The following is a 14,114-nucleotide window of genomic DNA, read 5'->3' on the forward strand; positions in this document are numbered from 1 at the left end:
CCATAATTTGTGTGAGGAGCTGAATTTTGATGCGTAACATTCAATTTTTTGATGAGTGAGCATAATAAAATATAATTTTTAAATAACTACGTACGATTTTCGTACGGGAACAGCAGCGACCATTGAAATTAAATTGACTAATTTTATTACTAGAGTATTTCAGGGAAAAGTCACAGGGTGCGTTTTGAATATGTACATGTACATATAGTTAATTACTTTTATTATTGAAAATCATTTGCCATCTTTTTGACCAATCACATGCAAAATTGTTCCGAAGGTTGATTTCATCACTACATGCTCGTCTGTTATGTGGAACAGAATGTCCAGTAGCTGTTCGATGAATTCTGGAATTGTTCGTACGAAAATAAAACACAGAACAAAAAAGCGTCATATTAACACAGATTACTGTCACCAAGGTAAACAATTTTCAAAGATGGCACCTGCAATTCGATTAGAAGTTTACGGTCTTGTGAATGATGTCAATTTTCAAAGAGCACGATTTTGCGCAGAGGTTGGTATCAGCTTAAATTGTTGGGGCGTTATTTTTTATTTATATTTTCTGATCTTTTTATAGATCATTCATCCGTCAATGAAACTGAAAAAGAAGACATTTCAATTTCGCATGCTTTATGATTTATTGGTGTTTATGTTATGGCAGTAAACATATCATGAGATCACATATTGATAAAAAGACTGATAAACATAGGATATGACATGTTATCACAGACATAAATAACAGAGATATTGTAATCATAACTATTTCAATGTAGTTTATAGGACCTGCTCATCTCTGTTAGTAGTCTGGAACCCCGTTGTATCGATCTATTTACCCATAAATCACAACTGCAGTTAAAAAATTTAAATTTCCCTGAATCTTTATTTTGTATCATTTATTTTGATTCTTTTGTCATAAATATTACATGGCAAACATCACTGATTTATAGTTTTAGCTTTGGAATATACGGTTATTTACAGACATGTCAAACAGGTTGAAGAATTAGGTCACGCCATTATATCGATGCATTGTGAGAATCGCTCAGTTAGTCAAAGTTTTGGAAGTCTGACCCATCTTTATGCGAGATTTTTCAGTCATTTAGAATCAAAGATGTCTGTTTTAAAATGTCAGCATAAATTTAGGAACTTACAACAGACAGTAAATGTGTTTTTAATAAGAACACACTATTTATAAGTCTTTTTATTTAAATTATTATCTACAAAGTCTGATGTTACTGGAAACATGTTTTTGACCATTTTTACGGCACAAAACAAATGCGAAAGATTTTCATGACACTGTTGTAAATGTTAGCAATCAGTAGCTAGTGCATTTTGCAAAAAAATCGAAAGATTTGTAAACAGATCGATACAATGAATAGCACGATACAATGGGGTTCCACTATACATCTCTGCATGATATGTTATGTGTTGATATTTCACAAAAGTTCAGCAAAACAAAAAACCATTCTTGTCTCTTCCCCTGGGTATGTGTACGTCGTAGAGAAGACACAGGACATCTGAGGAAGATTTGAAGACTGGGGACGGTGAAAAAGATCGTAACTTGTGCTGCGGACCAGCTGCCGATGTCCTGACTAAAGTCGAGGGGAGTGGCCCTATAACGTAGGCTTCAGGTCTAAGAAGATAATGTGCTAGGGTGCGAAAGCCCCTAGCACAGTTAGATGTCTTGAATGGCAGGCCTTTTGCTGGCACAAACAGCCCTTTTCAGGGATACCCTTTCATATTGTCTAAGGTTACTGTACATTTAGGTTCTCATTAATCACTGTACATTGACCTACTTTTGGCTCAAAATTCATATCTTTGGCTAATATTCTGTGGAAATTGCATGGAGGTAAATTATCAACACTTTGGTCCAGACACCGAAAGCTGCATTTTGTGCCCTTACGGGCGGATGGACCCTCATTAAGCATAAACTACATACATACAAAAAAACACAGGCACATTCATTTAGTTCTATGGCCTGCTAAACTAGATTCTAATAATAGATACAGACTACTCTCTGAGTCTTGATTAACATTGTATACTATTAATAATGGCAAAGTTTCTGTTAGATATTTGAGACAATTCAGTGTTTTTTTCACCAAAATATTCGGCGAAATTTGGCCACATTCCCCCCTCAAAATAGTATGTTTTTTTTCCCCTCAAAGCCAAAATTTCCCCCTATAAAACAGCCCTGAATTTTCCTGCAATAAATATCATTTTTTTTGTAGAAAAATGTTTTATTTTATGCCTGTAAGACTTACTGTTAAGCAAGGTTGTTTACAAATCGTTCTCGGGTAGGTAAGGGGAGCTATTCCCAGCGTCCCAACAAGTTTAAAATGCGACGCATTAATACCGTATAGGTGGTTTTTTCTGCGGGCTCCAAATTCTGCGGTTTTTCCAAATTTTGGCATGTTTTTATTTCTGCGGACTTTATTTCTGCGGCACATTCTTTGGACAAAACATGATTTAAATTCTGCGACTCATCTTATCAAAGTATAAGTCACATTACCCTATCTATTATATTTACATATATACGTTCGCATTTGTTTATCGTCGTCACCGCAAAACTGTATAGTAATTACAAACAATTATATTGTTTGCTTGCAAACAAATATAATGCGCAACAATAGAAAGGAATACATCTTTGATCAGCGTGAAGTAACGTGTGAAAAATATACCCCTGTAGTATGATCTTTAATTTAATAAAATTGATACAAGTTTACCTATTGTATTAGATGACATTATAAGTAAACAACGATTATTTAGCAGTATAAGGGTTGGAATGGTTTGAAATATCTTTATTCTTAAATTGGCATAATTAACAATAAGTACATCCTTACAAACACACATTACATACTTAGCCGTCTGCAATTTTATACAACTTGAAAACCCGCTAACCGTTATAATCTGTTTGTCGTTATTACTTTAGACGAAACAGGTCACAATGTAGGATACATATCGTAGCAGGTTAGAGAAATATTCTGCGGTTTGAATTTCTGCGGTGCCGAAACTCACCGCAGAAAACGCAGAAATAAAGTCACCGCAGAAAAAACCACTTATACGGTATTTTTGGTCTGTATATTAAGAAAAAGTGACGTATTTTAATCTTGTGTTGCAAGAGTTGCTCCCCTTTTCTACTGGAATGAACACAATAGAAAATAAATAAACAAATAAAATTCCCCCTCCTATTGCATTTTTTCCCACTCCCAAGGGCACCGACCCCCTTCCCCCAAAAGTGAAAAAAAACACTGCAATTCAAAAAACCTTTGCATCATATTTCTACAAATTTTTGTGTTTTTATAGAAAATAATTGAAATAGAAAATGGCCGTTAGTTACGTGTAAATTTGCTTGAATGTGTAAAACCTAGGACATGATATAACGAGACAAGTAACTACCTACAAGCTACGCTAATTTTTTATGTTGGTGTCTACTTTCCTGCGCATCGGTCAAATGTTTCACTGTCACTCACTTTCTTTAAATGGAATCTATTCACTAAGCTGCGAAGGGAGCATAGTTAGTGTAGCATAGTTGGTGTACAATTGATCATAGTATTCAGATCTTATATCATTTTATGATGTTATTTAAAAAAAAAATGCATAATTTAAATTGATAAATGGGAGTTGTTTGAAACCATTTTATTTTACTTCTCCTACTGACACTTCTAATATTTTCAAACAATAGTGGTGTTATTACAAGGAGGAATTTGCATTATTTCTTTTTACTGGCAAATTCAACAGAAATGTGTAACACAGATTAAAAGTTGTGTGTTGAAAGTACATGTACATGTATTATTTGAATAACAAGAGTTTTTATTGATTGATTTTTTAAGGTCCTTGACTGCTTAGAATTTGTCCTGGAAAGTAGTGTCATATTTAAACTCTTTTGTAATGTTTATTTTTTTTTTAAGGATCTTACAAATAATAACCCAGAAATCTTCAAAGACACAATAACTGAAGGCTTTGTGGAGTTTGAATGGGATTTGTACATTGATGCAAAGAAGAAGGTAATTTTTAAAGAACATTTAGAGTAGCTAGATTAAATTGTAACATTGATTTAGAAGAAAACAAGATGGATCTACCTACTTGCTATTTGAAATTAATTTTTATAATAATAATATGTAATAATCTATCCAATGGAATATAAATGAAGAAACAATACACATCTCTGCAGAAATTAATTAAATTAGTTTCAGTAAAGTGACACCTCCAGTGGGATCTTTTAACAAAATTTAATTATAATCATTTCATTGTTTAAAAAGAGTGTCACTCCAGGTCCATAAATAATGCGCATCATTATAAACCTAATTAGTATTTTTAAGATACAAAAATAAAAAAAATAAAAAAAGTAAGAAGAGGGTACATTTTTTCCAATTTGCATTTTACTAATTCATAGGGTGAACTGTGTGATATGAAACTGTTTATATAAATGTGTAAATCCGCGCAGTCTGATCAGGATCCATGCTGTTCGCTATCAGTTTCTCTACTTGTTATACTGGGTTGCAAGCGAACAGCATGGATCCTGATCAGACAGTGCGGATGCGCAGGCTGGTCTGGATCCATGCTGGTCGCAAACGCACTATGTTGGTTTTAAGCCACTTTTTGATAAAATCTTATTTTAAATGCCAAAATCAATGTTTTGATGACATGTTTATGTCTTAAACTGGAACAGAATACTGAATGTTAAAATTTCCTTTTGTATAGGAGTTGAGAGGAGAAACATGGACATTTGAAGAAAAAGCTATAACATTTCAAAATGGGAAGTTGATAGGAGGTCCTGAAGACTTTCTACGCTGGGCAGCAGAAAATCATAATTATGAAGAGTACAGACCTCAGCCTTTATTAGAAATACTAACAGAGGAACAATACAAATCTTGTTTAAATAACAAAAACGTGAGTACATGTTTTTTTTTTAATGTTACTCTTTATTATTTAACCCTTATGATACTTCAGACCTTTTATGAAGGACTGATCCATCTCTGAATTTATAACTGTCTGTTAAGAGTTAACCACATATATGTAACACTAAAACTGAGTAGTTAAGAGTATCAGGATTTGCACTTAAATTTGTACAGACTGGATTCACTTTGTACTGGTTTCATAATTATGCAAGACATTTCTTCTCTATATAAAAGTAATATTCAGGAGCCTAAAGAAATTAAATATTTGATCTATTTTTAGCTCACCTGTCACAAAGTGACAGGGTGAGCTTTTGTGGTTGCTTTTCGTCCGGCGTCCGTCCGGCGTCCGTCCGTCGTCCGTCCGTCCGTAAACTTTTACTTTAAATGACATCTCCTCATAAACCACTAAGCCAATTTCATCCAAACTTCACAGGAATGTTCCTTTGGTGGTCACCTTTAAAAATTGTTCAAAGAATTTAATTCCATGCAGAACTCTGGTTGCCATGGCAACCGAAAGAAAAAACTTTAAATATCTTCTTTTAAAAAACCATAAGAGCTAGAGCTTAGATATTTGGCATGAAACATCTTCTAGTGAGTGTCTACCAAGTTTGTTCAAATAAAAGCCCTGGGGTCAAAATTGGCCATGCCCCGGGGGGTCATTGATTTTCCCTATATGCATTATAGTAAAAACTTAAAAATCTTCTTTTAAAGAACCCAAAGAGCTAGAGCTAAGATATTTAGCATGAAACATGTTCTAATGGGTGTCTACCAAGTTTGTTCAAATAAAAGCCCTGGGGTCAAAATTGGCCCCGCCCCGGGGGGTCATTGATTTTCCCTATATGCATATAGTAAAAACTTAAAAAATCTTCTTTTAAAGAACTCAAAGAGCTATGGCTAAGATATTGAGCATCAAACATGTTCTAATAGGTGTCTACCAAGTTTGTTCAAATAAAAGCCCTAGGGTCAAAAAAGGCCCCGCCCCAGGGGGTCATTGATTTTCCCTATATGCATATAGTAAAAACTTAAAAAATCTTCTTTTAAAGAACCAAAAGAGTTAGAGCTAAGATATTTAGCATGAAACATGTTCTAATAAGTGTCTACCAAGTTTGTTCAAATAAAAGCCCTGGGGTCAAAATTGGCCCCACCCCGGGGGGTCATTGATTTTCCCAATATGCATATAGTAAAAACTTAAAAAATCTTCTTTTAAAGAACTCAAAGAGCTATGGCTAAGATATTTAGCATCAAACATGTTCTAATAGGTGTCTACCAAGTTTGTTCAAATAAAAGCCCTGGGGTCAAAATTGGCACCGCCCCGGGGGTCATTGATTTTCCTTATATGTTTATAGCAAAAACTTAAAAAATCTTCTTTGAAAAAACCCAAATAGCTAGAGTTAAGATATTAAGCATGAAACATCTTTTAGTGAGTGTCTACAAAGTTTGTTCAAATAAAAGACCTGGGGTCAAAATTGGCCCAGCCCCGGGGGTCATTGATTTTCTTTGTATAGCAAAAACTTAAAATCTTCTTTGAAAAAACCCAAATAGCTAGAGTTTAGCTATTAAGCATGAAACATCTTCTAGTAAGTGTCTACAAAGTTTGTTCAAATAAAAAGTCCTGGGGTCAAAAACTGGCCCGGCCCCAGGGGTGTCATTGTTTTTAACTATATGTGTATAGTAAAAACTTAAAAAAAAATCTTCTTTTAAAAAAAGCCCAATGAGCAAGAGCTTAGATGTTTAGCCTGAAACATCTTCTTATGGGTGTCTACCAAGTTTGTGCAAATAAAAGCCCTTGGGTTAAATTGGCCCCTGCAACGTTGGGGGGTGGGGGGGTTGGGGGGCCTATATACAGGTGAGCGACCTCAGGGCCATCATGGCCCTCTTGTTATAAATACTAAGGATTTGATTTTAAATTGAGCAAGAGAAATGAAGATATTGATAGTTATTTATCATTTTTATCAAATAACATCATGTAAATTCACAAAAATTTCAAGTCATAATAATATATTGCTTAAATGATTATACTAAATATAAACACTCTTCTTTTTCATTAATAACATTTAATATCAGAATGACAGGAGTAATTGTATAATACAGCTACCATGGATTTTGACAAGCCGGTTTTTCAGAGCTTAACATCTGGTTCAGACCAAATATAATGACCGAACCCAGAGTCTATCTGCACTAAAAATATCACAAGAACACAACCTTGCATTTTGACAAAATTATGTCCCTTGCTACAAATGTCAAAGTATTGATTATATTAAGATTGTCATACCACCTTCAATGTCATTTCTAGGAAAACAGTACATTTCTTAGCATAGTTATTCCCCCCCCTTCCCTTTTTTAAGACTTAAAACTTAGAGAATAGACTTACATGCTGCCGTGACTCAGACCTCATGCATTAATTAACCCATTTCTTTTAAGGAAATATATTCTTTTATTATAAATTCTGTATATTTTATTATTACAGCATGAGTTTGTGTTTATGGATATTTCAATAGGCTCTGAACCTGCAGGAAGATTGGTTTTCGAGGTAACAAAATATTAATCAGTTTTCTTAAATCCTTTGTCTGCTAGGGCCAACAGATTCTTAGTAACCCAATGCAACAATTCTGAACAGTTTGCTCTTCACTTGATAGATATTTTGAAATTTTTTCCCCAAACTTGATGGGTTTGGTGGAAAAGCTCATTCAAGATAATATTAATATAAAAGATGGACAAGTTCATTTAATATATATAAATATATATATAATAGCCTGGTAAGGGCTTTTGAAGGACCTTCAGGCCGCATAAAAGTGACAGTCACTCATGTGAGTGTGACTATTCAATATGTGTTTGTGAAATATGATTAAAACATTTGATTAAGTTTGAAATATTGATACTACCATGAATATGTAAGATTTTTTTTTCCTTTTCTTAAATATGGGAGACATTTTTTAATCATGTTCATTTATCAATCTTATGAAAATCATATCTTAACTGTCGCTCCACTACCCTTCACTGTAGGTAGATGAAGAGTAATAGAGTGAAAACGATGATCTGATTTTAATGAGATTGGTTCATATATGTATACAATTTTTACTAATGCACTGTCATTGGCAGCTTACCCCTCTTCCAAAGTACTGGTACATATGGAACGTTAAAGGCATCATAGTGGAGCAAGTTTAAGAAAAATATTGCTATTGCAAGCAAGAAAAATGAATTTAATTCAATCTAATATTGTTATGATATGGGAGGCAACTCTGTCATGTTTACATGTGAACATTACACAAGTTACTGTGACTGGCCCTTGTTACTTGTTTATATTCAGTCCCATTTAGATCATTCTTTGGCTGTGTGCTATTCTAGGAACAAACATCTTAACCTAATTATTCATTGTTATATTTTTAACACCAAAGCAAATATTATATTTCTGTTACTGTAATAATTATCTAATGCCATTTATGCTATATAAAGAAACATGAGGAAAAAATTATTGCTTATACTTTCAGCTGTTCACAGATGTTGTTCCAAAAACATGTGAGAATTTTAAAGCACTGATAACTGGAGAGAAAGGCAAATCAGAGACTTCAGATTATAACCTCACATACAAAAACTCCCTCTTCCACAGAATAACACGCAATGGTTGGATACAGGGTGGAGGTATGACCAATTGTAGTGTTTGTAACTGTAATTTAGAATATGCCATCCCTAATTATATAATGCATTGCAGACTGTAATTTCAGCAAGAAGAGTCAAAATAAGTTTGACTTAATTGTTCATATAAATTTTATTAATTATTAAGGTATCCAGCAATTTACATACACGATGTAATTACAGTAGATAAGCATAATTTATAAATGTGATCATGAAACCTATTTTGCTGTCAAGTGTCATACAGTACAGTATACCAATGGCCTTCAAAATCAATTTGATAAAATGCCTTAAAAACTTAACTTTATTCCAGCAAATTAATTTGTTCGTTCTCATCTTGAAATTTATTAATAAAAATCAATGTTAAAATGATCCATTTTAAAAATGACCACCTGTCTTATAAAAAGCATTAAACTGGTCCGTTTTGGAAGGTTGTGCAGCTATACATTAGTTTTTTTTTCCTTTTTGTGACATGTATGATTATGTGAACTCTGCTTTTGGTAATTGTTATCATCATTAGATTAATGCATTTATATGATATGTAATAAAAATTAGCTCAGACTTACATTTCAAAAGACCATAAATAATGTTGTTTGTACCATATTTTCCCCCATAATCTTTGAAATCTTGAAAGCAGAACATATTTAACAGTTTAAAATTTTAAGTTAATTTATAAAATTTGTGTATGTATTACAATCTTTGATGAGTTGAATTATTTATTTCAGATATTTATCATGGGAGAGGAAATGGTGGAGAATCTATTTTTGGACCAGTTTTTGAAGGTAATTGTTCTTACATCGTTTTCTGCATTTACTGTTTGAAATTTGTATAGTTTTTTGAATGTGTAATGTCTGAGTGACTATTTCTGTTATTTGGAATGTCAGTTTTTAAATATTAAAATCAAGCTGACAACACTTAGAAACCTTTTTAGCCCAGTTGCCAGATTTCTTTGGGTGTACCAAAAGAAAAGGTTAAAAGAAATATTCTTTTATATTCTACACTTTACTTAAAAAGTATGTGTGTGTGCAAAATTTGTGAAAGGATATGTTAATCTTTAAACTTTTTTTAAAATATTTTCTTTTGTTATAAAAATGATGTTTTTTAGTACTTCTATTATTATAGTGCAAAATTCTCAATAAAATAGGTTTTACATTTGTTATAATTTTTGAACAAATAACAAAAATGAATGAATAACATAATTAACCATTATACATGTATTTCAGATGAGAATTTTGCTGTTCCTCATTCACGACGAGGTATACTTGGCATGGCTAATAAAGGTCGCCATACAAACGGATCACAGTTTTATATCACATTAACCCCTGCCTCATGGATGAACACAAAATATGTAGCATTTGGGTAAGGGTAATATGTAACGCTTTCAATATAAACACGTAGCACAAACACCATAAACTTACTCATATATATTCTATCATTATAGTGTTAGGGCAGACAATTGTTTAGTACATGTGCTTGTGAGTTGTTCAACTAGTCTGTGTTATTTGCTACCAAATTTAAGCATTTTGGTATTAATATATTTCAAAAACAATTTGAAAAAAAAAGCAACCACAAAAAAAAATTAATCAAAAAATGAACAAATAAAAGAAAAATGAAAAAAATAAATATATAAAAAATAATAATAAAAGAAAATAATTATAAAAAATATGCAATACCATTTCCATTTTACACTCAATTTTTCAGGGTGAAATTTCTAATGTAATGGAAATAATACAAGATACATTAAACAATGCCAGTTCAAACAAATGGTTTTTTTCACAGTCTAAAATTATCCTTCCCATGCTATGTATTTCAGACAAATTATTGAAGGTACAGAAACATTAAAGAAGATGGAAGAGGTGGAGACAATGAACGAGAGACCAAATGCAGACATTAAAGTCACAAACTGCGGCGTGTGTACATATGAATTCTAACATCACTGGAATAAAAAAAAAAACATATCGAACATCTAAAGAAAAAGAAACATTGTGGTGATAAACTGATCAAAACAATATATTTTTGGCGAGTGTGTAAAAATTGAAGATAAAGTTTGATATAGAAAATTCGTAATGAAATGTGCTTAGTTTAATATATTTATATTTTTTGTAAAAATTGAAAACTTTCTGCTATTTTAAGACTAATTTAAGTGAACTTTGAGAAGATGCATGATGTTATAAAACAAAGACATGTTATTAGTAAAAATAATGCTGCAAAGTTAAAGCACAACTTTTTTCAACTTGATTATTTTTTTTGTGATAGAAAATTTATCACTTTGTTAAGAATATTCAGATTTGATATGTAAGTTACATGTATATATTTAAGATAATAAACTTTGTTGATAAAAATGTTTCATTTAGTACTGTTGTATATATTGTGTTACATTTCCTTCATAAATTATTTTCCTTGCTAAATAACGACTCAAATCAAAGTAATAATTAAATTTTAATGAATGAATGTGCGTCACTGTAAGACTATTATATTAACAAATAACTATACAAGCAATACATGTAAGACTATTCAATTATCAGATAAATATGCAAACATGCAATACAAGAAGACAATTCAATTATCAGAAAATTAAACGAACATGCAATACAGATAATGTTGAACATAAATGCAACAAGCATAAATACCCGCCTATAACACTGAACTAAAATGACATTGATTCACGACAGTAAACAAATCATGCAAAGCATAGGATGCACAATTGATTTTTAAACTATTAACAATAAATTATATAAAGAAATAATTATTAAAACAAAATATGAAATGAAATAAAGATGAAAGACAAATAAACAACATGAACATATGAATGTAAAAACAAAAGGAAAAAAAATTCAATCAATAAATAAATAAATAATAATAATAAATGGGTTTGTTGAAGGGCGGGCGGGCAAAAATGTTGTTCAAACAGTGACGCTTACAAACAAAAATCAAGAAGTGGCGCGAATAACTGGCAGTGTCGTTAAATAAACTACTACGACCAATCAAAAAACGAGATATGAGTATCCAATAAGAAAGCTTGTTAAATATTAGGCTAGAAAAAAATACTGACGAATACATAACAGGGAAGCTGTCGTCAATAATTAAATATTTTAAATATATTTAAAATAGTCCATTTGAATATTTTTAAATATTAGATCAAGTTCTTATTTGTTACAATACATAAGCTGGGTGCTAGGGTCAGTTCAGGCCTTTCGAATTTTTGAAAGACCATGGCAAGTTACATTTGTAGCCTAATGACTTGTAGGTATTATGTTATATGATTTATAGGCCTTTTGCTTGGATAGATATGGAACCGATTTCATTTCATATAAAAACTTGAAAGATATTGTCAACAGATTGAAGGTCCAATATGCACCAGAAATGCTTTTATTTTTTATTTCTTCATGATTTGTATATTTTTAAATATTAGATCATTATTTGTTACAATACATTTAGCTGGCTGCTTCAGTTAGGTCCAGGCCTTTCAAAGTTTTGAATGACCATGTTTGTATGCCTGTGCCAAGTTAAATTTGTAGCGTAATGACTTGTAGGTATTATACGTTATATGATTTATAGGTCTGTTGCTTGGATAGATTTGGGACTGATTTGATTTCAGATAAAGATTTAAAAGATATTGTCAACAGATTGAAGGTCCAATATGCCACAGAAATGTTTTTATTAATATTTATGAAAAGCTTTAATCATTTCAGGTGTATTTCTATAGTTTCTAAAACATATCTCATTGAGCAATTAAGTGACATTACTTTTTATCTTTACGAAGTATATAGAGTATAAGTATATGGCCTTGGCATCGATGTCCAGATTTCAGATTAAAGTTTTGGTGCAGTAAAATATTTTTTTGCTATAACTTTTTCATTTCTTAAGGTATCAACTTCAAACTTCATATAAGTTCTTTATCATCAACCACATCTTATGTGATACGGTTCATAACTGTAGCACCAATATTTTCAGATTTATCTTCCTTTGAACTTAGAATTTTCTTTAAAAATACTTTTTTTTACTGTTTCCTCTTTATTTCTTAAGGGATCATCTTCATACTTCAAATATATGTTTCTAATCATGAACCACATCTTTTGTGATAAGGTTCATAAGTCTAGTACCACTATTTTCAGATTTATTCCTCTTGAACTTAGAATTTTCCTTAAAAAATATTATTTTTTACTGTTACTTATATATTTCTTACAGGATCAACTTCATACTTTAAATATATGTTCCTTATCGTCAACCACATCTTAAGTTTTACTTAAAAATGTTATTTTTACTATAACTTCTTTAGTTATAAAGATATCTACCTCAAACTTCAAATACTTATTCCTTATCATCAATTTCATCTTATGTCACAAAGTTCATAACTCTTGAAGCAATATTTTCAGATTTGTCTTTCTTTGAACTTAGATTTTCTTTAAGCAATATTATAACTTTTTTACTTTTTAACTATCTACTTCAAACTTTAAATATTTATTTCTTGTTATTACACACATGTTGTGTGACAAGGTTCATAACTCTAGCTTGACTATTTCCAGAATTATCCCCCACCCCTTGAACTTGGAATTTATGTTAACAAATGTTATTTTTTTACTTTAACAAAATACATAATTTTACATAATTGATTTTTCTTTAATAGTTTTGTCTTCCTTACTGCGTCCAGTATTTTATTAGTAGAGCGTCACTGTCTCCTGTGACAGCTCTTGTTCCTGTTGCTTTGTGGCATTAGTCTAGTTAAAGTGATTTAGTATTTTGTATGAAAGTCAAAATACTACTTTGTCTACATTTTGCTACTTACTTTCTTTATGTACTTGTAACAAGTGTCTACCATGCCCTAATTCAATGTAGTGAAACACATGTTTGTCCCTTCTAAACAAGTAAAAATGTGTTCGTTTCCGAGCCTTAATGTGACTTTTAAGTTTGGTTCAAGAAATAATTTTTACAGTTAAGTGAATATTATTGAAACTTTCTATGCAGAGAAAACAATATAATTAAGTAGCATTTAGCTAGTTTGCTTTCATCGTTATCCTAAGAAGAAGTATCCAACGTAAAACAATGCCTAAAGAAAATAAGTTGGCAAAATTATATTATCTTCCCTTAATATCCAGTAAATGATATATTTCGCCATAATTGAATGGCGATTAGAAAAAATACATGTTACCACCAATCTATACACTTCCCCACCACTTCTTTAGAGCAAACTGCTATATATTTGCTATCTGGTGACTTAAAAACGAATATTTCTGTAGTGATTAAAATGATAGCATTACCATGTGTTAGTTTATTTTATTGAAAGCTAGACGGCATGCGTGAAATCATCGCCAATTCCAAACTCCTCACAGTGATTTGATTGGCTATATATATGTCTGTGTAGCAAAGCAAAGGGAGGGGAGCAGCGCTTAGCAGTTCGCATCAACTCTACTAGAAACAGCAGCTGAATTTACTGTTTGGGAACATTTTATTTTGTTTATGTACAAGATGAAATAAAATAGGCATTCAATGATATATATCTTTTAAAAAATGACCATAAGGTTATAAAAACAAAACTTTACTGTTCTTTATTTTTTATTGATTAGATATATTTATTAGATATAGCTGCTTTAT

The 14,114-nt window shown here is 31.5% G+C and overlaps 1 protein-coding gene across 1 annotated transcript; it reads left to right on the forward strand.

The window, feature by feature from the left end:
* The first annotated feature begins 359 nt into the window (after window positions 1–359).
* On the forward strand, window positions 360–10,868 carry LOC132722063 (probable inactive peptidyl-prolyl cis-trans isomerase-like 6). The gene is made up of 8 exons (XM_060706485.1): window positions 360–511; window positions 3,903–3,998; window positions 4,696–4,884; window positions 7,360–7,422; window positions 8,381–8,531; window positions 9,248–9,304; window positions 9,746–9,881; window positions 10,336–10,868. Exons 1-8 carry the CDS (start codon window positions 434–436, stop codon window positions 10,451–10,453), a joined length of 888 nt encoding a protein of 295 aa, XP_060562468.1. The 5' UTR covers window positions 360–433; the 3' UTR covers window positions 10,454–10,868.
* The last annotated feature ends 3,246 nt before the right edge of the window (window positions 10,869–14,114 follow it).

This window comes from Ruditapes philippinarum, unplaced genomic scaffold (genome assembly GCF_026571515.1).
Source record: "Ruditapes philippinarum isolate M1 unplaced genomic scaffold, ASM2657151v2 ctg3988_1_1_1_1, whole genome shotgun sequence".
In the NCBI taxonomy this organism is placed as follows: Eukaryota; Metazoa; Mollusca; class Bivalvia; order Venerida; family Veneridae; genus Ruditapes; species Ruditapes philippinarum.